We start from the raw sequence: 25521 nt of genomic DNA on the forward strand, positions 1-25521 counted from the left end.
AGCTTTTAAATGTTTTTGTTTTGGTCATGTGCACACAAGCAATCATGAATATTCCAGTGTGACTTTAATATCAAGCAGCCTCTCGTGATGTGGTGTGAATATTTCCCAGAGTGATTGGGTTGCATCACGACAGATAAAATAAATACAGAAGGCAGAACTAAAATAACTTGCTCCAAAATGACTCCATACATAAGTACCCACTTAATGTCATAAATTTACACTGCAGCAGACTTCCTTCCACGGTTCACTTGCGTGTGGGGAAACATCTCTTGTGTTTGTGCCACAGCAGCACATCATGTCTTTCACATATAATCCGTAGCCTGAGTTTGTTTCTTTTTTCTCCACATGTGGCAGCCTTTGTTTGTTGTTTGTGCTCTCTTCAGGTTTCCTTCAGTCGTGATCGCTATGCAGCGCACGCTAAAGAGAGGAACCCGTAGTTATGAGCCACCTGAGGCTGCGCTTTGCAGTGATTGTAGAGAAAGGTGTTGAGTTGATAACCGTTCGCTTCTGTAAGAAAAGAAATGTTTGCAAAAAGTCTGAATTCATCGGGTTTTCATCACGGTTTATGTCACAAAATGTTCCTATAGTTTAAACAATAGCCGAATACTGCGAGTGTATGTATGGTACGATGAAATGTCCCAGTGGGCTTTCAGTCCCACGTCAGCAGTCTAAACCAAGTTCTCTACATGGACACTAAGGGCCAAGCGTCTGGCATGTTTACCGTGATATGTTGGAAGAGTTGATTTGTCGTTTAATTAACTCTCCAAAACATCATGGTGCACATAAACTAGTATCTCTAAGTGCATATGTATGTCCAGCACTTGTCCCTGGGTCAGTGTCTACTTCCAGCTTCTCCCACTCCGCTATGCAAGTGAGCTGTTTCCTTGACAACCTTGTCCCAGATGCTGCAATCACCATGGGGATGGTGCTGCTAAATGAGGCTGCCACCTCCAAGGGAGATGTTGGCAAGAGGAGAAGTGAGTACTTTTTTTTACTTTGCTTATGTTGTGAGTGAAGCAATTCTCAGCAGTGTGTGTGTGTGTGTGTGTGTGTGTGTATGTGTGTGTGTGGGTGTGTGTGTGTGTGTGTGTGTGTCATTGTGTCATTGACGTTATTGCCACCTTATAACTAACAGGTAGGTGAATTATCCTTGCACACCACTGGTGTTTGAATGGTTGGCTTCTATGTAGAATAATCACACATTCTGTAAAGCATTAATTCTTAGTCTATATATTGTCTTATTGTCAAAAATAAATAGATCATGATTAATCTTTTGTTCTTCTTATGACTGCTGTTTTTAATGAATAATGTAAAATTATGGAATTTATGTAGAATCCACTCAAAAGGAATATATTTTAATTCAAATAGTATTAAATTCAAAATGTATGGCACCACTAAAATATGCCTTTCACCAAAGGCTGAAAGGCATATTTTGTATTTTCACTGACAGAAATAAGAATAACAGAAGCCTTCTTCAGTCAAAGTGCAGAATACATTTCAAAACCATCAATTTCCTTGATGGTCTCCAGTAGGTGCTGCTTCCACTAAATGTGAAAATTGGTTTGCAGATGTCCTCATGCAATTTACTGTCATCAAGCATGGCAAGTTTCTGACACGTTTGTCTGGTAGAGAAACATCAGCTTGCTCTTTAACGGGGTAACCTGTTCCACTCTGAGGCCGTTTTTGGCTTCTGCTCCAGAAGCAGCATACCATGATAAAAAATGTAATAACGTAGTACCTACCTCTCAGTATCTTGTCCGGTAAACTTACAGTGAATGCTGAGAGGATTTTCTCCCCTTTGTGATTGGACTCACACTCACTCGCAACCTCATAATCAGTTATTTCTTTCCATTCCTGATTACTGGAAAATTACATTGCACACATATTCTCACACACACTCATTTACATGTACACAAACCATAATGGCAGTAACTTCATTAGTATGAAGTGTATTTGCATAACTGTCAATTAGCTTGAGCTGTTATAAAAATAAGTCTGCCTCCGAATACACAACTACAGTATTAGTACAGGTTTGGGCATTTTGCGCACACACACACACACACTCACAAATCTGTAGGCAAGATCATCAACTTTTTGTTCTACTTTAACCAAGAATTCTCCTTGAGATGTTAAAGCATGGCAATTAAAAATTACTTCATAACAACCTCAAGACTTGTTTCTCAGTATCAGGCCGAAAAACCAAACAAAAGAACAGATACCTGGACACGTGGACACACATGCAGACGTGCTTGCATAATTGTCACCTGTGTGAGGCTGCAAATCACATTTGCCACAATCCCACACAACGCTGTCAATGGCACAAGCACATAAATGGACACATAAACGAAATAAGTGCATTATGAAGCGGTACAGCGAATAGTCGTCTGTCAGTAACAGAGAAGATTAGAGTTGAATTGTGGTTTAATCACTGGACGTGGGCGTTAAATCCCTCACATATACAGTAGCCGCCATACTGCTGATGGCAGCTACAGGAAGCTATCTGCTGCTCCCATGGGCATCTGTCCAAGAAATGACAGTGCACACTCGGCTTCTCAGCAAGCACTGAACTAGTAAATGGAGTCACAAAATCACTACCTATGTACTGTCAGTGGATGGGGGGCTGTGATGGATGCAAGGATGGGGAAAACGAATAGAAGGAGCACGGAACGGGAAGGAGCAATGGAAGTATAATGTATAATATGCCGCTGCATAATAATTAAAAAATAAAATTCTGCTTGGCTAAACAGTACATTTCTATTCAAATAATTATTTTATTTGAATACGGTGATCTCTAGCGGAGGGGGGGGGGGGGGGTCGATGTGCCTCACAGGCTGTGTGATAATAGCACGCTTGTTTCTCTGTTTGGAAATACTAAATAAACATGTTACCAAAAAGATGAGTCTTCAAGCTGTGGTTTACTTGTAATTATGCAGTGTGGCCGTTCATAATCCAAACATTAGAGGCCGCTGGCTCCTCTGTCGCAGTTTGCCGTAACAATGGTGAAATCATTGTGGGTGGTCGCATCCAGAGGCAGAGTCAACAAACAAAGAAGGACCTAAAGAACTATTTAGCGTCCTAATATCTATTCATATTTGTCCTTCTAATAAGGTAGGCTTAACCTATTATGTTTATTGGCTCCCCGGTGCCGAGGAAAAGTACATTTATCCCTGCCGTGCCGATATTTCATGATTTGAATTGATCCGAATCATACAGTCGAAAGACGGATTGCCACCTTCGCCACTGAGGGAAATCACTCAGCTTAAACAACTTGTCATTTCGCCAAGGTCATAAATTACTTTCATTAGCATGCTTAGTGCGCGTGTGTGTGTCTGAGTGTCATTATCCACGGAAGCATACTAAGATACCTCTCAGTCATAACTGATGAGCTGTGGGAAATACACCCCGCTCCAGCTAATGAAGATACACCCCTGTTCCGTCGCTCACGTCCTTGGAGGCAGGTGTGTCGATGTGTCGGCTCTCCGTGAGCACGCACTGCTCTCGTTTAAGCGACTTGGCCTATGCACACACGTGCACACACCAGGTTTCTCACACAACACTTGTCAGGATGTTTACTTGAATAAGCCATCGGTGTAACCCCTCTTTAGCCCCAGGTCAGCCCTCTACCCCCTAGAAATGTAATTCAAAGGGAAAAAAATGATTTTTAACTATTTACCCGCTTGGCTGATGGCCTTTGATCCTCACAAGAACAGACAGAGAAGGAAGCGTGCACTCATGCGCTGATTGCTGAGGCCTCCTGGATAGTGCCGTTTGTAAGTGTGTGTGCGCCGGCTGTAGATGAATTGGAACTTGAATGTATATCAATATCAATTGCTGACCGTCTCGCAGACAAACAAACAGCACAATACGGCCGCTGAGGTTTGCGATTATGTGGGTTTGTGTGTGTGAATTGTAAATGTATACGTTGTGTAAGAAGTGAGAGAAAGAAAGTAAAACAGTCATGTGGGATTTGACTCTGATCAAAGACGGCAAATGTAGTCTTACAAGCACAGACGCTCCTTTAAACTGAGAATCAACTTTAAGCAGAATCATCTGTTCTCACGCACGCACACACACACACACACACACACACACACACACACGCTGCGAGAACAAGCACATATCTCACTATTTAGTCTCCAGGAGAGGCCCTCATCCTAATCCCTGATTAACAGTATCAGACACTGGTGACAGTTTAATTTAACACAGTCCCTCTCGGGGATTAGCTGCTACATGAGGGCGTGTGTGCACACACTCAAACACACACTCAAACACGCAGACACTCACAATTCCCCTGAAGATTAAAGATCATGCTTATGTATGTTTCCCTTTAGAATAGCCACTGAGGAAATAAGGTGATTGTAAACACAATTTCCTGCAGCACAGCAGGGTTGATGGATGCATTTGCACATGCATGCATGTAGTGGATTATTTAAATAAATTAAATATTTGCATGTTTTGCCATGGTTAAGAGCCAGAGGTCCTTTCTATCAGCATTATAGCTGATGTCAAATGTTCATTTTGTCATTGTGTGAATGTAGGTCTGTGTTAGTGTTTACGTGTGTGTGTGTGTGTGTGTGCGTGTGCGTGTGCGTGTGCGTGCATGTGTGTGTGCGTGTGCGTGTGTGTGTGTGTGTGATGTATAAACCCTGCAAGCATATTCAATTTAAACAGATCAAACAGACAGTCACTTATAAAGTGCATGAAATGATTTAAATGTTTCCCTTCAGCCAGGAATCCAACCTTTTCCCGGGTCATTGTGTAATGATTATGCACCCTTCAGGGTATTTTCAAAAAGTTGGAAATTATGGAAACTCAAAAGCATCAAAAGTAACAACTTGTATGTTATAAATGTTTTATGGACCATGTCACACATTCTTTGGGTATTGTTTCCTAACTGAAAGACATTGTGTGTGTGTGTGTGTGTGTGTGTGTGTCTCTTCCCAGTCATCTGCCTGGTTGGCCTTGGCCTGGTGGTGTTTTTCTTCAGCTTCCTGCTCTCCATTTTCCGGTCCAAGTACCATGGATACCCCTACAGGTAACTATAGCAACTGTATCACTGTGCAGATACTAACACAAGATTCATCCAACTTACTCAACAGTTATTCAAACACAATATACAATGAATCTTAAAATCCCTGAAGTTGACATAAAATCGCTACAAAGTTATTGCAGACACAGTGATAAAATCCAGGCCAGCACAGGATCCATCCATTCCCATTATTTCATTGATCCCATAAGACAGCTGTTCGATTGGAAACACTCCCTTCAAAATGTACAACCCACGGCGCCAAGGTTCTTTCTCTGAAGCTCAGTCTGCCAGCTCAACCTTCAGCAGGAATTTACACCCTGATTTTGTAGCAGTACACTCAATGGACCCAATGCATTCACACACATTGCTGGTCCTTAACCTGATGACTGGGATTCACGGGACTGTCATGGCTTGTTTTTGCTGTAGGTACAGTGAATGTGTTTGGACACTAGAGCCCTTCAGCTTAGTGAGCTAGAACAGCAGCAATTTGGTCCCACTTAGAGCTAAAGGTCGCCACTACATAAAACCGATTTAATGTGTGACAGAAAACCCTCTGCGTGTCCTCCCAGTCTGTGTCCAATTCATCCCAGCTGGAGCAGATGTTGCAGCGAAACTCACCTGTGGATCTGGAACGTGATTGGTGTGGTTAGGGGCACTTCACCGGGGCCGATCATTTACTGTGATGGGGGTCTTCAACCCCGCGGGATCTGTGGCTGCCGCACTGTGCCGGCTCAGGGGCGGGGCTCGACGTCCGGCAGGTGTTGCCTAGCGACTACGATGGAAAGTTTTTAGTTGTCTTAGGAAACTGGCTCCATTTCACAGGAACCAACTTACTGGATTTATTCCTAGTTTTAACGTCTGTTACCTGAAAAGAAGCTTGTCGTTCATTGCTGCGCATTAATCAATTCAACCCTATACAAGGCAGATTAGCAGAGCAGTGAAGTTGCAGACGGCTCTTGAAGTGCAATCGAGCTTGAGAAGTAACGGTTGATGCATTATGAATTACTAGAAATCAGACCAGTAGCGTTTTATATAAAACATTTTGGTCTAATAAACAAAAACAAAAACCATAACAAGGAGGCAGTCAGTACCTTCTCAGACAGTTTTTACCCATCGTGGTCTTCCCTCACTACTATGTTCTTTGTTTCTCCTCTGTCTCTCTCTCCCGCTCCCTGTAATCCCCTTCTGTTTCCCAGCTTCCTGATTAAGTGACAAAAAAGACAGAAGAGGAGGTTCGCGGCTGGAAACGAAGCGAGGCGAGGTTAGAAGAAGTAAACCGGATACTTGAAGAGAAAGAGGCTCAATATTGAGTCTAGAGTGCACGGTGGGGTTTCTTTCTTTGAGTGCTGTTTTTTTCATCAACTCCTGTCATGAACTCTGCTAGTTGAATAGAGAATAAATTATTCCTTCTCACAATGGAAAATAAAAGTGTCTGGCATGTTTCTGTTTTTTTGTCATTTTTCTACAGTCCCCTTTCGCTGATTAAATATTCCCTGTGGCTAGAAATACCCGTGACTGCTGTGCTGTGTTAGATCTGTGTACTGTATTTCATTTATTTATTCTGACGGCGTTGCAGGGGAAGGGAGATAGGATGATGGTTTACGTGGTGGGAAGTTAGTTTATTCTGTAGTTAGCGGGAAAAGCTTTGTGTCAAATCTCTTCCAATGTTCTTCTCACGCTGTCTAGACGTTGTCTAATGGTGACGACGTTAATCAAGCTTTCAGATATAAAGATGCTGAACCCAGCTGGCTCAGTCAGACTCGGTTTCACGGTTCGACCCGTTTTGAATTGATAAGTCTAAAAATATAAATGGCTCAAACGTTAAACAGTGGGCCGATTCATCCACATGAGGACTGAATCCAATCAGGTAACGCAGGTCTCTGGCTTTTTCTCTCTGAGGATTCACACCCTTCTTGCCAACCTGGCATCTTCAATCTAATGCAAGAGAGTAGTACATGAACTGAGTTTATAGAAGGCCGGCTGCGTGTGCTGTAACTTTCCTTGCTGAATGTGAGGACCAGAGGTAATTTTTGAGAATACGTACATCTCTAATTCTCTAAAGCATTGGAACCATTTATGTAACCCTTCCATGCGTGTGTAGACAGAGAAATGGTGCCGCACAAAGACCAGTTTTGGCAAATGTAATAAAAATATTCCCCCTCAGACTTACCTTTCTTGTGCTTTTTTTGTTTAACTGTTGAAAGGCAAAACCGTCGTGTTCAGCTCTTCAAAGCACGAGCCGTTTGAAGAACTGAACGCACTTAATATCATTGCATCCAGATGGCTGTTGACTTGTTGAATCATCTATTAGAACGCGACATTGCAAAGAACTCCTTCCTATTTTCTGTGGAGTTACTAAAAGTATAAAAGTATGAGTGAGAGATGCGAGGTGATTATTGCAACAACCATCTGCCCTTTTATAGATAACAAACTACAAGTCAGTAGCATAGTCACAGTAATAACCAACTTCAGTTTATTGATTGGCCTCGGGTAAGATTTTATTTAGTTGTTTACTGCGGTGCACAAGGGCCGAGTTGTGCTATCGTCCTCAGCAGTAGAGCTAAAAAAGTCCCATCTATTTCCCCTGAACTCTTGACCTTTATGGTGTGGAGGAGGTAAGCTGAACTAATGGCACCTTCAGGGGGGGATACGTTTTGGAGAATGAAGCAGAATTGATCAGTATATTAAAGAGAGGACAGCTGTATTACAACAGCTGTGATGACATAGAGAATCATCTCTACACAAAGCTTTGAAATGGACACATTGTAACGACAATTAGGTTCACCCTTTTTAGTTTGTTAATAGCTTTTAAGTTGCATTACTCTGGCTTGATTACCGGATAATAACCTGTGGCCCATGTTCCCGTGTTTTGGTGTGACTCCGAGCTCGAAGGACCGAGTTTGTCATGTGGTAAAGAATCATGGAGCTTAATGTTTTCTGAAAGATTGAAGATTTGTCATGACTCAATGTTTAGAGGATTTTGACAATGTGGTTGAGGTCTGAAATCGAAGTCCTCATTCATTACAGCATGGTGATATCGACATATCATAAAAAAGACTTTTGAAACTTTAACACAATAGCCAAAAGACTGGATCAAGTAAACGTTGAGGAAGAACATTGTATTTGTGCTCCATAAATGCTAATGACCTGTTAATGGGAATATATTGAAGGGATACCGCTTCCCTTTCTACAAACTTGGCTGTCACATTTGGCATATCTCATGTTTGTGGTTAAAAATCTATGATACATTTTTCACAAGTTGGGTGTAAAAAATGCATTTCCTGTGTGAGTACAGGCGGGCGAAATGAAATCAGCAGGCTTACGTAAAAATTAATCGGCTTTCGTAAAAACAGTGGAATACATTCATAGGAGGAATAACCTTTCAAAAATACATTAGTACAGCGTGTCTAGTTGTTACTCTTTTGTAAATGTTAATGTTTATTTCTATACTTTCATCTGAGGACAAAATATTTTTAAAAGCGCATTTGGCATTTGGATGGTGACAGCAGGACCGGCCTTTGCGGGGGTCATCGTGGACATATTTACAGACAAAACGTTTGCTGGAATCTTTCTGTAATCCTGTTGAAAAACGTCTCGTCCTCAGTCTGACAGACAAATGCTTCTTTCCTCTGGCTTTTTGGTTTTGCTTGAATCTTTTTTGGTTTTGCACTGAAGTAGTTTTGCAGTGCCTCACCACTTACTGCTTCATCTGCGGTTGTACATCAGCGTGTGCATTCGGGCATTTAGCAACCGTAGCAAATGCTCCCACTTGCCACCTATGTTGAAACCTTTGAAAAACTTCCATTCAGCCTTTCTATCTTGATATCTCATGGCTAATCGTGAATAAATCCCATCCACTGGTGCGGTGCGTCTCAGCTGTGGTGCTGCAACCTGCCGTCTGGTTGGATTCGCCTGCAGGGTCTGACGTTCCTGTCTTACCTCGACAGAAACTCATCTGCTGTCTGTGTTCGGGGCACGAGGCCCTGTCACCATGGACCAAATCTCAGCCTCAGCTACAGTAACTATCATCACAGCGCTGCCTCAGTTGTTGCTGTTTTGTTGCATCATTGTCTGTGTGTGTGTGTGTGTGTGTGTGTGTGTGTGTGTGTGTGTGTGTGTCCACGAGGACATGCAGGGTTGTTTTTATTAGTTGTGTACGTGTGATTTTGGAGAAAACAGTGATGTAAGATGGGAGCGGACAGAACCACAGCTCCGTGCCCCTCGTGAACAACTGTTTCTCTTCTTAAACGGGGCTTCTCTACTGCAGATCTGCTCTCAACACGTTGTGAAAGAAAACGTGATGCGAGGCCCTCGAGGGAGCTGGTCCAGTGGAGAAGGCGTGATGCTGTGCACTTACTGGTTTCCTTGAAATTCAAAAAATGTGATGCAGGGACATCTCGTTACGTTGTGGAGAAAATGTAGTGAGGTGTCCTCTAGAGCGCCCTCTTGTGGACAGAACATGATGCAGTGCCATAATGTTGTGTCATGCCACTTATATTTCCTACGCCTTTTTGTGTGACTGATGGTTGATGATCTTCTTTCACAAATTTTTTATGTAATACTTGAACTACCGAACACTTTCAATCAAAGTTACATGCAATTTAGACATCTCGGACCATGTTTGACAAAAATTTGTGCTGTTTTTTTAAATGCGTTATTAACGATTTTAATGCAAACCCATGAATGTCCCCAGAAATGGTGGTCCACACATGAAGGTGCACACAGCTAAATGGCCCGTCTTGCACGCAAGTACTTAGCAACACCGGCGACATCAGTACCTTCTGAAAGGTTGTTTTCAGTGTCATGTTGTGCAAAAGAAGTGAGCTTCACTGTTGTCTGAAAATGTCAACAGGCTTGTCTGTTTGAGTAGCTGGCTGAAAGCAAAAAAAGTAGTAGGCTTAACATTTATTGGTGACCTAAATGTTACAGTTCATTGTCTCTGAAATAAGAGGCCTGACTACAATGTTCACAGCAAACTTGAAACAAAGAAAATATTAAGCCATGGTTTAACTGCAGCACCCTGTTTGGCAATATTGTTTTTCAATAAAATAAAACATTTCCATGTTGATAAGAGCATTACAATGAAAAAGAAATTATAGGAAAAAAAGAAGGAACATCTAGAATAGATCAAAATTTGCGATTAATTGTGATTCATTTTGAGTTAACTATGACATAAATGTGATTAATCGTGATGAAAAATATTTTAATCAATTGACAGCACTAGTAAAAACTAGTCATGTTCCTTTGTAAACAACCGTGTTGCTTGTAAACATGCAAGGCTTTGAGTTAACTCACGAGGGCATCGCAATGTGTCGTTTCTCGGTGTGCTCGAAAACTCATTTACTTTTATTTGAACCAATCTGTGAAACATCTTCTAGGTCCGGACAAAACAGTCTACAACTTCTGTTCAATAATCACGCCACTGATGAGAAAGGGCACTTCAGGAAACTCATTGCAGGAAGGATAATTCAGCAAAGCATTTCCATGATTCCACCCCCAACCCAACGGCAGCCGCCGACGCGACAATCACCACGATCCAGCCCGCAGATAAGCCGGTGTGCGCCGTGAAAGGTAATAACTAAGATTTACAGCAATCACAGCAGCATGACTGGAGTGGGAGGGGTGGGGTTGGGGCCGGCGGGGGGATGCAAAGCACATTAAGGGAACAAAAAGGGCGTGGACTATAAGATCTGTTTACTGATTATGCTGGATGAATGCTGTGGCGTGACAGCTTGAGAAGTCCAAGATTCAGAAGCACCGTCCACCACGTGTGACGATGCCATTTCTGATTTATTTTTCTGATGAAAAATACAAATTCACAAACTGAGAAAAAAAAGAAATGATCTGCAACTGTACATGTGGGTGTGAAATAGAAGAAGGGATTGTGTCTGAAATCCTATTTTGCCAAGTATCTGTACGTTGCAACAGAAAAATGCTTGAAGCTCCTTCCTACTCGTTTTCTACATTTCATCAGGCGACAGGGACATTGATTTATTTTTCTGATACTGGTCAATAAGGCAAGACTTGAACAATGCTGTTTGTCATTGTCCCTGAAACAGTGTCTGTGTGTCAACGCAAGACCTCATTGAGATGTGCTGAGAACATACATTTAGAATACTTGGTTAACTAACTAAGCTATTTCATTCTAGGATATCTGCTTAGACGTGAATAGGTGGAATAAAGAAGCACGGTAAATGGGATCTATGCATATAGTGTCTGAGAGTTTGGCGCGTTAGATATGCAAAGAAATAGGAGCAAACACAGAGGGGAGTCCAAACAAGCAGGAGGAGAGCTGCCGGCTAATGTGCATGTTTGACTTTTAACGAGCCGCAACCTGGTGAGTGAAAAATGCTGGTATTGAATTGTCTTGCATGCAGTTGTAGAAATGTATTCTTAACTGTGCCAATTTAATTAAAGGCTTAAGTCAATTGGAAATAATTCAATTACGTGTGGTAGCCTGAGGTAAACAGTTTTTTTTTTTTTCGCAGGCCTTTTAATTTCATATTCCAAACATGGTACTCTCACGTTGTGTCACGTTGCAATGCCCTTTTCCTATTGCGTAGAAAGCACATCTTGTTTAAAGATACAGGAGTTTGCAGAACATACAGAATGTGTAGTATTCTCTTGATTAGCTGCTGTTATCCTGCAGCCGTTCCTTCACTCCTTATCCTGTGAAGAGACAGCCGTCAACCGCCTCAGCCAGTGTGATAGGTTCCCCCCCCGAAGATCTGAAGGGCGTCTGTCAGTCGAGGGCTTCTACTTTGTACCATCACAACGCTGTCACCATGGCAATACCCTCGGACCCTGTCGGGGAGACGGCATACAAGAGAAAGTGATGCAGGACGTTAGCTGCAGGGAGACATAAACAAGGTAGTTACACCAGCTGCCCAACAAAAACAACATATGCATTTTCTTCTCATCTTTGCCAAATATAACTTTTACAGTTTTTAATTATGTTGTGTTTAGACAGGGTTTCCCTTTGTGTTTTGTTTTTGAACAGAGGGGGTTCTCTCTAGTCTTAAAACTTGCACTTAGTAACTAACATGTAGTCAGATAAAAGTACTCATACATCACGGTACCATGAAGCATGTTATCACACCCTGTTACAATGACGACCTTTACTACTTGTCAAGCTGCTGCACTGCTTCGAGTCGTCGCTCAGAAAAGCAGGTAATGACCACAGAGTCTCACTGAACAGGGCTGTACTCTTTGCAACAGCAACCTGTAATACGGAGTAATTGTCCCTCTTTACTCCTTCCGAACGGACTCACCTTTCCTCTCTCGACACTTCTCCTTTCCTTCCCTCTGAGCATTCTGAAGAAGACAACACTCAAAACCCATCAAGTCGCCATCAGGCCCTAATGAATGATTATAAGTGTGGATAATTAATACATGGATTTAAGAAACCAAACAGCCTCAACGGGTTGACTGCGTTGCAGCATCCTCCACCACCCCAAACACAAACAAACGCTTTCCCCCCGTTGACATCAAAGGGAGGAAGTGGATGAGTCGCCGGCCGTCCTGCGAGGCGGCCGCCGGCTCATTTTCTCTCACAAACAAACTGCCATAAGACGCGTTTCTATACGGCAACTGGAGGGGCCTGAGATCATCACCCGCGTTTTGACTATAAAGAGCAGCGCTTCTTTAGCCGCGCGGAGCCCTTCAAAGGGGATCCTTCAAAGGGGGGGTTAATTATTACATGGAGACTCAGTCTCTGTTGTCATGCCCCTTTTTTTTATCTTTATACATTTGCCCGTTTTTTCCCTCAGCAACCCAGCTGCCACATTTCAATTCAATCATGTGAGAAAGCAACAACCCTCTAAATCAGTTTATAATTATATCAACACGCTGTATCTCCTGTCGCCGCCCGCCGCCTCTCTCTTTCCACACTTGCCAGATTCACTAACAAGGTGGAGACGATATAGTGACACCCGAGCGTATCCACCCTCACGCACACACACACGTCTCACTCTGCCAGAACTAGCCACATGCAATAAAGCCTTGATATAGTTCTTTTTCACCATCTTTGACATGACCAATATGTCAAAGTTTTCCCTTAAAATTCTGTCATATGCATGAAAACATGTATTTACATTAAAGCAATATCATTACTTCTTTAGCTGGCGGACGGATATAAGCCGAGGGTGTGAGGGGTCAGGACTTCGACTGCAGAGCAATAAGGCAGCAAAAACTTCTTTCCAGGTTTGGAACCTTTTACTTGAAGAATAAATTAATGCAAGACAAAAGGGTGCACAGGCAAAGGCGGACTTCACACGCTCTTGTAGAAACAAAAAAAGGAAGAGGGCCTTGCAATGAAGTAAAAACAAGACGACCACAAACCAACACTGGGAATACCTGACTACAGACATGCAACTTGGGGAAAGGACAAAACAATAACCTGACACGGACGAGTGGGGGTCTGAGGCTTAAATACAGGTGGAGGTAATTGCAAACTAAACTCAGCTGTGGGGAGAAACGAAGGGCGAGAAACTAAATACAGGAAGTGCAGTGGTTACAAGAATAAAACAGGAAGTTAGTCTTCACCGTGTCTTTGAGTAGTCACAAAGGGTAAGTTTAGGTCTAGTTTGAAGTTAAGGTGAGGATTAGGAAAGTAAAGGTTGTAGTCAAAAATGTATGTTTCCAAGAAATGGGTGTAAGTGAATGCAATGTGTGTGTGTGCTACATTAGAGCTTGTTGTATAGGCAGCCCAGCTTGTTATCTGCTTTCTATAGTAACAACCAAACTATCTCTATGTGGTAGCATATGGTGATCCTGACAAACCTCCACAAATGTATTATGTTAAATGTACACTCTGAAACATGTACTAAGCCCACACAGTGCACACATTTCACACACAGGAGGATATATGCAGACTCATTACACAGTGAATGCTTCCTTGTCTTCGTCTTTATATCATTCTCATTAGTTCAAATATCAGCACAGTGAACAGAATGGTAATGGAGGATGTAGGAAGGAGGTGAATGTCAGATGAGTGGGAAGTGAGGAAGAAAAGGCTGAATGGGCCTCAGGAGGGAGAAGGAGAGCGAGAAAATGGAGCCAGCTGTTGATTTAACACCTGTTGGCAGCCACATTCCTGGAGAAGGATGCAGCGACGGGCTGGATGCTCGCTAAACTTAGCTTACAAATTGGATGTTTTCAGAAAATAGTCAGAGCAGACATCTATGCAGATCCTTGTTGTTATGTGATACTGTACTGTTGGATAAGTCATGTAGAAATAAAAAGGTGTTTTGATTTGCATGTGTTTAACCATAGAATGAATTCATGAGAAAGGCATAATAAAGCATGTTGAAAAAGCTTAAGAAAAAAAAATCAAAGTTTAGTATCTTGATGAAAGAAAGATGGTGAATAAGACCTACTATAGTATTACAAGTAATATCAAATACAATCACAAATCATCCATTTAGCGCGCTTGTCTAAAAGTGTGTGACAAACAAAATGAACTGACATCTTACGATGCAACATGGCTGAGAGTTAAATTAAAAACCATGTCTCAATTTCATATTTAGTCATTGGCACCGGCACACTGAGATCTTCCTGCACCCATGTGTGCACATTTTGGGCACCACTGTACTTTTTGCCATTAAAAACTTAAAATGAGCGAGGTGTCCCGCGGAGGAGGGGCATATTTGGCGTTGAGATTCGCGGTCATCTCTCCCCACAGTATACACACAATTATTGTGTGGCAGTAAAAAAAAAAAAAAAAACGTATTACAGCCCAGCTGCTCGCCTTGTTAATAACTGTGTATCAAACATTACAATACACACTGACAGTCTCATTACTTACAAGAATCCCGTTGACTCCAGTGTTGAGGAGGGTTGCAGGCCTTTAACAATGAAACAGCACTTACGCACTCGTCCAGCCTCTCCAGTGTCCTTTCCCCTGTAGTGATGGCTGCAGCCTCAGCCCGAAAATCTACAATCTACAAAAAGGTCTCTCAAGCTGTACTGAGCCACAGTTTGTGTGTTTATGAGGAGAGCACAACTCGACAGGGGAGGAGGTTTGATACCGGACTCTTTAGAACTCTTAGCTCTGGACCTTTTCAATACGTTGGGAACTGGCTGCTGTCTTATTGGTCCGTGTTAAATTGATCATTTTGAATTTGAGGTCCAGTAACTTTCACATCAGGAATCTAACAAAATTATCTATTATCTTTCTTTATAGTAGGAGATGGGATTCCTTCATCATTAAAAGAAATTTACATGAACATTCCCCGAGCTGAGGAAGGTTTAAAGGCCTCGTATTTCTTGCAGTTTGCATTCATTTAAAACAAAGGATTGAGGAGTGACTTAATTACTTCTTCTTCTTTTTGCTTCCAGTGTGCGATAAAGCCCCCACCAAGACTGTGTTAAGTGCCTTTCAAAAACTCCCTGATGATTTTTCTCTGTTTTAGTTTGCCTTATTCATCACAGAACGTTGTTGAATCCAGATCCTCCTAGAAGACCGAATAGAACCGAAGAACAAAACAAAGTAGATCAATAATCTTGTCAAAATTCTCCTCATTGTGTCTGTTAACGCAGTTTGCACATTAGCAGGAAGAAGCATGACGACCACATAATGTGGTTTTGGGACAGACGAGAGAAACAAAGCTGCTTGTGAAAGTCCAAACTTTTGGGACCTCAAGGACTGTGTACAAAAAGGTCTAGTTACTGATGCTGAGAGAACAAAGAAAGGAATTAAGTGTAGTGAAACTATTGCTTTGGGCATTTTAAAAGTCGTACATCACACTGAAAAGCCATCATGCGAGTATCTAGTAAGAGCTGAACCAATCCAATTATTGCTTGTCCAATAATACTTAATATTTATGGCCTGTCTTGGCATAAATAAGTTATCTCTGGTAAAACGTTTAGTGTGACGTTAAAACCATCTTTATTTTCTAAACTCTTTATTCGTCATCATCTTTTCATGTGCGGGCTCTATAATTTAAAGGCTATCCAAAGGGATTCCCAAAGGGGGCGTCTGCTGAAGAGGAGTGAATACCTCAGACTCTAACGGCAGACTGTAGCTAAACAAACAGAGCGCCATTAACCAAATGTTTCTCCTGAAATTTCAATTTAGGTAACTGATTTTGAAATGAGAATATTTTCTTTTTAACAATGCAATTCATTAAATATATCAGTTTTCAACTATTTTGTTTTGATATTTACATATTCCACTCTGCTCAGTTTAATAAAATGACTTTCCCTGCTCCGCCACCAGCGGCAGGGTATTAACTAAACTCCTATTGTTTAAATGAGTTCTCTAAGCTTCCCTTCTTTCCAATCTTTGCTCAAACATTCCATTTTCCTTCCTTTTAGTCTTCCTCACCTCTCAGCCAGCCCGACGGCGTCTCATCGTGGTCTCTTCTTGTTCATATTCTGAGGATCCCGTCAGGTTTGACCTCTAGGCAGCCCTCTGAACGACCTCATTTTGACTGGGAGAACCATTAATGCCCTCATAAAGTTGTAAAGTAGGCCCGTAATAAAAAAAATGTTGAGGCACACACAACGTGCATGCACTGCAAACAGTGCAAGTAAACATGTTTTCACCAAGCATACTTGCGTGTGCAGAGAGTAGTGAGTGGGGGGCGGGTCACGAAAGGCTACAGTCAATTAGGATTGATTAATTGTGTGTGTGTGTGTGTGTGTGTGTGTGTGTGTGTGTGTGTGTGTGTGTGTTTGTGTCATCGTCCGCCTGCTGCTGTGATGATACTGGAAGCGTGTGGTTGGATATTTGTGTTGGGAGATGTTGCAAGAAATGACTGGCATGGGTATGGTAATCACTGATAGCTCCCAATTTTGAGACTGTGGTGTTGCTAGGTAACTAAGCCTTACATGTGAAGTCTTCATAACGCCCACTAAAGCACGAGGGATTTAATCAATGATCCATACGGTCACATATGACTTACAACCAGATCTCACTCTCTGATTGTCAAGCACCACAGTTTCGTCCTCGTCTCCTGACAGAAGCCCCTCGAGCTCCACAACGGGCTTCCCATCAAATCCAATGTAAACACTTCGACATCCAAAGTTAAAGCTCAGTGCAAGTAGCATTGCTGGCCGTGGGCACTGAAGTGACAAATATTGTGGACAAATCTGGGTGCAAATATGATCCGCCTAATTATTCTGAAACTGTTTGTATTAAACGATTATTTTCTTTCTAGAAATATCACTCGATGCAGCTGAATTGTACAACATTTTTGTGGTGGATGGACACCATCCTTTAATTAAAAAATATTTTTTCCGTGCTCCTATGTTGGTTGTTGTTGTTGTTGTTGTTCTGAGAAATTGAGTGTCAGTCAATCACGGCTACTTAACAAACAGAGCGAAAACACAGAAGCCTCAGTCAAAGAGGATATTCCCATCAAGGCTGCCTTCTGAGATGTAGTGGGAGGAGAGAACCGTGTGTGTGTGTGCGTGTGTGTGCGCGCTGGGGTGGGCATCACTGTAGGCCATGGAAGCCTGGGCTGTTTATTTAAAGAGCCACTAAAAATGTTGAAGCAGTGATAATGGCTGCAGGGCCACGGGATGACACTTTGACAAACATAGCTTATTATAGAAGCGCTTTTATCAATGTGTTTATGGCGCCATCTGCGTTTGTGAGTGTGTGCGCGTGTGTGTGGCTGCGTAGATGTGAAAATGTATTTGCTGAACTGTGTACCTCAGCCTGTGTGTGTGTGTGTGTGTGTGTGTGTGTGTGTGTGTGTGTGTGTGTGTGTGTGTGTGTACTTGCCACCAGCTCATTGCATTGCTAGAACAGGGAGAGTGAGAAAAACCACTAAATGTGCTTGTTTTCCCTCATTTATGGGGAAGTGGGAAGACGGAGGGGGAGGAGATGGAGAGAATAATCTGATGGGTAAAAAACTAAATACAAGACAAGGGAGGGTTGGAGGAGGAGGAGGAGGGACGGCTATTTGAAGCATAACAACTTGTATACATCTTGTTTTTCTATCTGTCAACTTTTCCAGTCTTAGTTACTTGAACTATAGGAGACATTGATGGTTCAGACGTTCACACACACACACACACACACACACACACACAGCCTCACTAACACTGAGATAGACATGGAAGCTGTTACCATTACACAAATACTGCCGTCTTGCAATAACTGCTTTGGCAGCACCAACACAAAGCCAGCGCTTCCTGCTCTGTTAGTGTTATTATATGTGTTTAAAGGTGGTGAGGCAGTATTACTATTGTTATTGTCACATTATTGAAGCATCATTACCAATTTTCACAGCGCCATATCGGGCCGTTGCAAAGTGCTCGTGTGTGTGAGTACACACTCGTGAATCAGTCGCCCTCTCTCTGCTACGTCTGATCGTTCATCTGAGTTGTGACTGTCATCATTCGCCCTGTGGAGCAGACATAGAAGGTCAGTCACAGGTCTTTGGGTTGCTAATGCTGATTTTATTTTATTTTTTACTTTTGTGAGTGATCAATCGGTCTACATTTGTCCATTTTCTTATTTATATCAGTATCACTCATCCACCTGCATGCACTGCCTGTGGGCCCCTAAGAAAAGATGTGTCGTTCTCGGTGGGTAAGTTTCCTTCGCATCATCATTAAGGACCATTTTACAGCATCTGGGGTTGAATTAGAATAACAGGAGCAGTCCTCAATGCCCAAATGGAATGGAAAGATGTGTTCAATGAAAAGGTGGCCTGCTAATATAAAAAAGAACAGCCTTTTTTATCTGTATAGGGCATCTTAAAGCTTATAACTCATCCAATCTTGAGGGAAAGGGGATTCAGCAGTGCTCTTCAGCAAACTACAACGTGATGATGCTGAATAAGGTGAGGCAGGAACAAAGGCTTCTTGCTCCCACTTACAGCAAGTTTTCTTTTCTTTCAGCAGAGTTAATAGTTAGGATTAATGTACAGACACAGGTGCATTTGGAATGAATTTAAAATAATTTTTATGAAAAGCAATACACTGATTATATTAGTTGTACTCCCTTTTATTGAGTTTTCAATCTTTTCGACGCACTGCTCTTCACAACACATGCGCTCAACAAATAGCGTGCATACAGTATGATATCTCATTACGAAGAAAAATAGAATGGGGCGGCTTGACCACCCATTCAATTTATTAGTTTATTATTTCCACCTTGTGAGATTGGGCTCTCAATGGGTAAGGAGACTGGGGAATAATATGTGAGTTAGTTCACTACAACAAGCCAGAAGCACGAGAAACCAGACTTAAGCCCAGCATGTGGTCACAGACGGAAATCTTTTGGAAGGGTTGAATAACACAACATAGAGAAAGATCAATGTTTTATTTGTAGAGTGAGTTGATATTTTGACCATCGACGGGAAAACAGGCTGTTTACATGCATTTCATACACACCTTTTCATTAATACTGATACACAAAACAAATCATTTCGTAGAAGTAGATTTTTCAGACATTGTGCCTTGTCACGTGTTCCCCGAGAAACTACATGCACATAATATGACCTTAGAGAAATGCTGAGACTGGTTAGCAAACGTTCTCGTGGTGCTCTGATCATCAACAGTGAATGTGATGGACGTCGGTGGATTAACGTCATTAGCAGCACGAGATCTGCATCTGGATGCTGTGGAAACTAGATAGCCGAATAACTTATTGTGCGTGTTCCAGGAGCTCATAAATGAGTTGTACAACTATCAAGTAGATTAAGGCCACATTTACACATAGCCGGGTATTTACAAAAAACAAATATTTCTGCCCCTCCGTTTTCAAAAATGACGCCGTATACACAAGGTTGTTTTCAAAAAAGTTCCTGTATATATGAACCCGCATAAATACGGCCCCGGGCGCCATCATAAATATGCCAAACCTGTAGTCGGCAGTGTAACGAGAAGGATAAAGACATGCAAACCAATCAGAATTCTCAAAACCAATAACAACTACGAAAAACACGATCAAACTAACTGTAAACATAGGAAGCTCACATGACGTGAAGCATTTTTAGTCGCATACTGTGACGTTTGACAACCTAAAACTCCGTTTGACCTAGTTCACAGAGTTTTCGGAAATCTCCACTCTGGCCGGACTTTTTAGAAATGATCGTTTTCCGTGATAAAACCTCCGTTTTTGTGTAAATGAAAGGCCAAAACGCATAAAAATATATGCATTTTCCCAATCGTGTAAACGGGGTCTAAAAGGTTAATTCCCCATTTCTATGTAAAAGGAGAGAAGAAGTTCAAAGAAGTTTCTTCGGGCAAAATTGCAAGTCAAGTGTGTCTCAAAGGGGATTACAGAAGTAAGACAAACTGAATCATCACTTAGTAAATCAACACATTTGTGTTCTTTTCATGTCCGATTGCGTGTGTGTCTCTCTCCCCCTCTTTGTTGTACACACACACATATAAGCACATCTAATGCGCACGCACACTACGGAAGTAGGATTAGCAGCCGATCCTTCTTTTCCCACAAAATAATCAAAAATGTAATTGCATTTCCCTGCAGACCACTTCCTAACACGCAGGTTACACTTAAGTTAAATTAAAAGATTGTTGTTGCAAGGTAAGTGGTTCAAGTCAGTAGAGCCAAATTATACTCTGATTATTGCGCGAAATATCAGTGCTAACAGGATTAATTCTGCAGATGGACCTTTGTTACATGCTCTCCCTTCATTCAAATGAAAAATACCTTGTTGAGGTGATTTAGTCAGAGTTGTTGAAGAGCTTTTGATAATTTCAGAACATCCACGGACAGACTATTTTTAATTGGAGAAAACAAAGTTGTGTAATAAACTTATCGACCGAATTACAATCAAACAGAGGAAACATTGGTTTATTTCAGGATTTACGCAGTAAAATTCAAGCTTATGAAACACATAGAAACTAAAACCTTCCTCTTGTGTTAGGGTCGGCACCGACCCATTTTAGATTTTAAAAGCATAAAAGAACCACATAAATTTGTTTTTATGCATCAAGGCTTTTTGACTTTGTCAGGAACCACTATTTCAACAAAAGAAAACAAAAAGAAAAAATTTCACTAAATTATAAAATGCTCTTTTTGAAATTATGCCCTTTGTGTTTTTAGGGTCGGTTTCGACCCAGTCATAAAAATAAGATTATAAAGCAATAATTAGAGCCAAAACTGAAATAAAAATTGCACTGTCAGCCAACGCATTGACAACCAGCTCCTCTCCCAATCATTTCAGCTTCAGGAGATTCTCATTTGGCCTCTTTTTCCAGTATTCCTGCACAAAAACAAAACAAACAAAAACGGGCATGGGCAGACATGTTTGGTCCATTCAGTATAGAGTTGGTTATGCCATTGCCACTAAAAAGAGTCATTATTGCTATGACAAACCTTGAACGACAAAAAGTCCATGGCGACATGTGGACAGACATTGATGAGGAATTCCTGGATGCTTACATTGGTATTCTTCTTACTGCTGGAGTGTACAGATCACTCAATGAGCCCACTGTCACTTTCACATGATATAAGAGTCCTCAGATTTGACAACAGAGATACCAGAGCAATATCCAACAAACTTCCCCCCATAATGGATGTCTGGGATAGATGGTTCAGCTCCTTCCAATGATGTTCAACCCGGAGCCACAGGTGACAGTGGATGAACGTCTTCTGACAATACATACCCAGTCAGCCAGGGAAGTATGCCATAACAAATCTGGGCAGCCTGAAAAAAACACTATGCCTGGAATCTACAGATTTACTCAGGCAAAAGCTACAAGCTTCCTCAAGTTTGCTTTTACAGACACCACCACTGTCTCATATTGTCCAAAAAAACGGAATGTGATACTTACAGTATGTCTACTCTTCACAAAGATGCAGCTGTGTCATCGGGAAGTGACACAAAGCACACAATTATCCTCGACTACAACACATCAACCTTTAATTTATGTATTTGATTCTCTTGAGGTTAATTTTACAATTTTTTAAAATTGAAATCGAGGGGTCTACTGACAAAGAAAAGGCCCAGAGGCCCACACCAAAAATATTAAAACCAATATTTTCATGGATACGGAAGCCTAACAAGTTAACCAAGAGATGAGAAACAAATTGGATGATAGATAATTGTTTGTAGTGTATTTTACAGCTGATTTAAGACACGGGTCAAAACCGACCCGTTAACACAAGGAATGGTAACAGAAAGCTAACACAAGAGGAAGGATAAGCTTTTAATAAGCGTGTGGGCTTATGTGATTTTCTTTTTCGACACTGGTTGCGATGGCAGTCTGTTAGCAGCACCAGCACCTGGATCAGGTTTTGGTACATCTGCATAGCCCGACCTATGGCTCAATCCATCGTAATTCCACACCAGGAGAAAAAAAAAGCTCTCTGTTGTTTGTATTTCACAACCGTTTTGGGCAATGTCCAGGATGCAGACACGAGGCCTCTGCAATTTTATTTTTGGGAGGAATATTTTCCTAAGTGGAGCAGTGGGATTAAAATGTCTTAGTACCCTCACAATAAATCCCCACATACATTAAAGTATTCGATTAATATAATATCTCTTTTACTGGAAAGAAAATACATTATTTGATCATCAGTGCCGTAGCATTTAAGCCTGTCCACATTCGGATTCATTTAAAGATGTGATGCCACATGCACAATGGCCGTATGTTGCTCTTTTAGAAGCTTGTGAAATCTTTTGAACCACTGACGCAAATGATCAAACGGGCTGACCGTCTTTCAAATCGTTCCATTTTCAGTCCGTTTGATAGATTGGAGGTCAGTGGCGGCTGGCCAACAGCGGGCAATACGGCGCCCCTCCTTCATCCCCAAAGAAAAGAAAAAGAAATACATTATAATACGTATTATAACAAATGTAAATATGTATTTTTAGGATTATGGAATGTACCCCTTTAGACCGAGTTGCCTGTGATTGTCAGGGATGCGGGAAAGGCAGGAATCAAACACAGACTTTGAGAAAACAAAAGACTTTAATGGTCAAAAGGCAAAAAGCAAAAACCCCAAGGGTAAAAAATGCACACAGGTACCAGGGCAAAAAGGCTGGCAGGAACTATGAACATCCAGAACATTCAACAATGACGCGACAAGTCACAAGACACACACGGCTTAAATACACTAGGACAACCATCAGATAATCACAGGGGTTGACAGGACAAGGCAGGAAGTGAAGTTACCCAGGGAGACAAGAGGCAGAAAACTACAAAATAAAACAGGAAATAATTCCACACCGTGGCAGTGATGGTAAAAATAAGATTTCCAAAGTGTTATTGCTGTTTTTTCATTGTTGCTGAAATTGATTCAATTTTTCTACCTAGAACATTTTCCATCAGCCGCTACTGTTGACGGTTGTTGTTACTGTTGTTGTTGTTTTCACATAGTAAAGTAAAAACGGTAACAAGTAAATAACTGAAGGAGCTGATAGTTCTGTGGGAAATCTGCCTCACAGCATTAAGCTGTTGGCTCTGTCGTAGACGTTTTAAACAACTTCACTGCCTCTACTTATTGGACATATTTCATGCAGAGACTTTAATTGCTTAACCTTATTAAAATCTTGTAACCGTGTACTCACGATCTTATCTGTTTATACCCTGCGTCAGCAATTCTATTGGCGCTCCTATTCTTTGGCTTAAATTTGTCTGGGGAATCTTTATCTTAACCCCTTATAGATCTGTCATGGTAATATACAATTAAATCAGCAGAATCAAAGTTTGTCAAGCATGTATTATACGTGCAACATACAAAAGCCTCCTTTGGTTCAAATATTGCTATAAAGGATTTGGTATTTGCATTGAATTTGACAATATTTTGATTCAACGTCTAAACAACCCTTTTTAGTTGCTGTTTTTGGCTGTGTTGTGTGTGTGTGTGTATGTATGTGTGTGTGCGTGTGTGTGTGTTGGCCACACACACACACACACACACACAACACAGCCAAAATCCAATCCAGACTCTCTACTCACACACAGTAAAAGAAGCTAAAGGCCAGTGGTAAAGAGCCATTTGGCCCAAAGTCGTGATAATCAAACTCTAATCGAGGCTTATAGGATCGTTAATGCTCGTTAGGGTTGGTTCAGCACTGATTTATACACTGTGTATGGATGGTTTGAGCCCTCTGTCCTATATTCATGGGGACATTAGGAGATGGACATTGGCATTTGAATTGATGTATTCCCCTGACATCCTCTAACCAGTTCATGTCCCACAGTGTGTTCCTGTCTTCTTCCTCAACACCTGTGTGGAATAGTAATCTTGATCTCATCTTGTAATTTGCTAAATACCGTAATCATCCATAACACGGGTACAAACCCAACCCCGAATTCAATCAGGTACAGACACACACATTGAAATGTGAACAGTATCGAGGGGAGTCGAGTGCAAACTTTAGTTAGCTGCACAAAGACCGAGAATCCGCCAGACCAGACTTTAGCCTGTAGAACCACAAGGTATATTTGGCAGAATAAATGTTCTACATTAAAAAAAAACTACATATTATCAAATCCAAAAAAACGGTGACTAAATATATAAAAATAACCTACATAAGGTACTTGCTCATAATGAAACGAGCACAGAGGTAACAAAACTGAATTGATATTTATAGATTGAGCACTATGTAGTTGGATACTAACATCATGGCTACTTTTTGTCAAAATCCATATTGTCTTAAGAAGCAAGCAACTATTATATCCTTAATGCTATCTGATGTGATCACATTGAGGCCCAGCCAGTGCACTCAGGGGTGAATAATGGCCTTTTAAGCATTATGACCTTAAGTGAGCATAGCTGATTGTTCATAAACCTTTTATTTTTCAGTGGAGATCATTCTGCCAAGCCTGATGCATACCTTCTAAAGACTATGCTAAATTAGGGGGTTGTTCTTTAAATGTGCTGGTTGAATGGTATCCTCGTCTCCCGTTAAACGCAAAGTGGGAGAGAAAATGTGTAATTGGTTTGTTTTTCTCCCATTAGTTTTTTACCCATGAGGGTGTAGAAGCAGGTGAGAAAAATACAAGATGCAGGTAAAAATGGAAACGGAACTCTCCCGTGAGGTCAAAAACTGAAATCTGCAATAACTAATAGAGAGAAAAACATTTATGACATCATTTTGGAGCGGGCGTCCTAAGGCTCCCGGGCTTATAAATCGTACCCAAAGCCGTTTCACTCCACGACGTCCGCATAACCTTTTAATTCATCAAGTAAAAGAAAAACACCAAGCTTTTACCCAGCAGAAGGGTATAAGAGAGATGTGTGTCTGAGAGAATGTAGAAACCCTGGGAGAAGAACAGCCTTTTACCTCCAAAGCTTCACGGTGAGAGACTTAACAGGATTGCATTGATTTTAAGCCACTCATTCGAGGTGCAATCACAGCAAGGCGCCCGGAACAAGTTACCTCTGTTTTTGCTCTCCTTTTAATGGAGTTCCAAAGGGTAATCAAATGGGGGAAATGTTTGTAAGAAATAAGTTGTAATTTTCATTTGTTGTTATCATGGGTGTTTTTCTTTGTTTCTATCTCCAAAACATAATACACATAAACTGAGCAACAGAGACGTGAACAGGGAGTTAC

At 41.4% G+C, this 25521-nt stretch overlaps 2 protein-coding genes across 3 annotated transcripts in view; both read left to right on the forward strand.

The window, feature by feature from the left end:
- LOC120825634 (dolichyl-diphosphooligosaccharide--protein glycosyltransferase subunit TUSC3) overlaps nucleotides 1–6457 on the forward strand; it is a 44311-nt gene extending 37854 nt beyond the window's left edge. Inside the window, exons 8-10 of the mRNA XM_040187354.2 lie at nucleotides 903–977; nucleotides 4945–5035; nucleotides 6226–6457. Of these exons, the coding sequence (XP_040043288.1) occupies nucleotides 903–977; nucleotides 4945–5035; nucleotides 6226–6241 (182 nt within the window). The 3' untranslated portion in view covers nucleotides 6242–6457. The remainder of the gene's footprint in view (nucleotides 1–902; nucleotides 978–4944; nucleotides 5036–6225) is intronic.
- The window catches only part of LOC120825486 (uncharacterized), a 185842-nt gene that overhangs the window by 118016 nt on the left and 42305 nt on the right, over nucleotides 1–25521 (forward strand). The window lies entirely within an intron of this gene.

This window comes from Gasterosteus aculeatus, chromosome 9 (assembly GCF_964276395.1).
Source record: "Gasterosteus aculeatus chromosome 9, fGasAcu3.hap1.1, whole genome shotgun sequence".
NCBI classification, from domain to species: Eukaryota; Metazoa; Chordata; class Actinopteri; order Perciformes; family Gasterosteidae; genus Gasterosteus; species Gasterosteus aculeatus.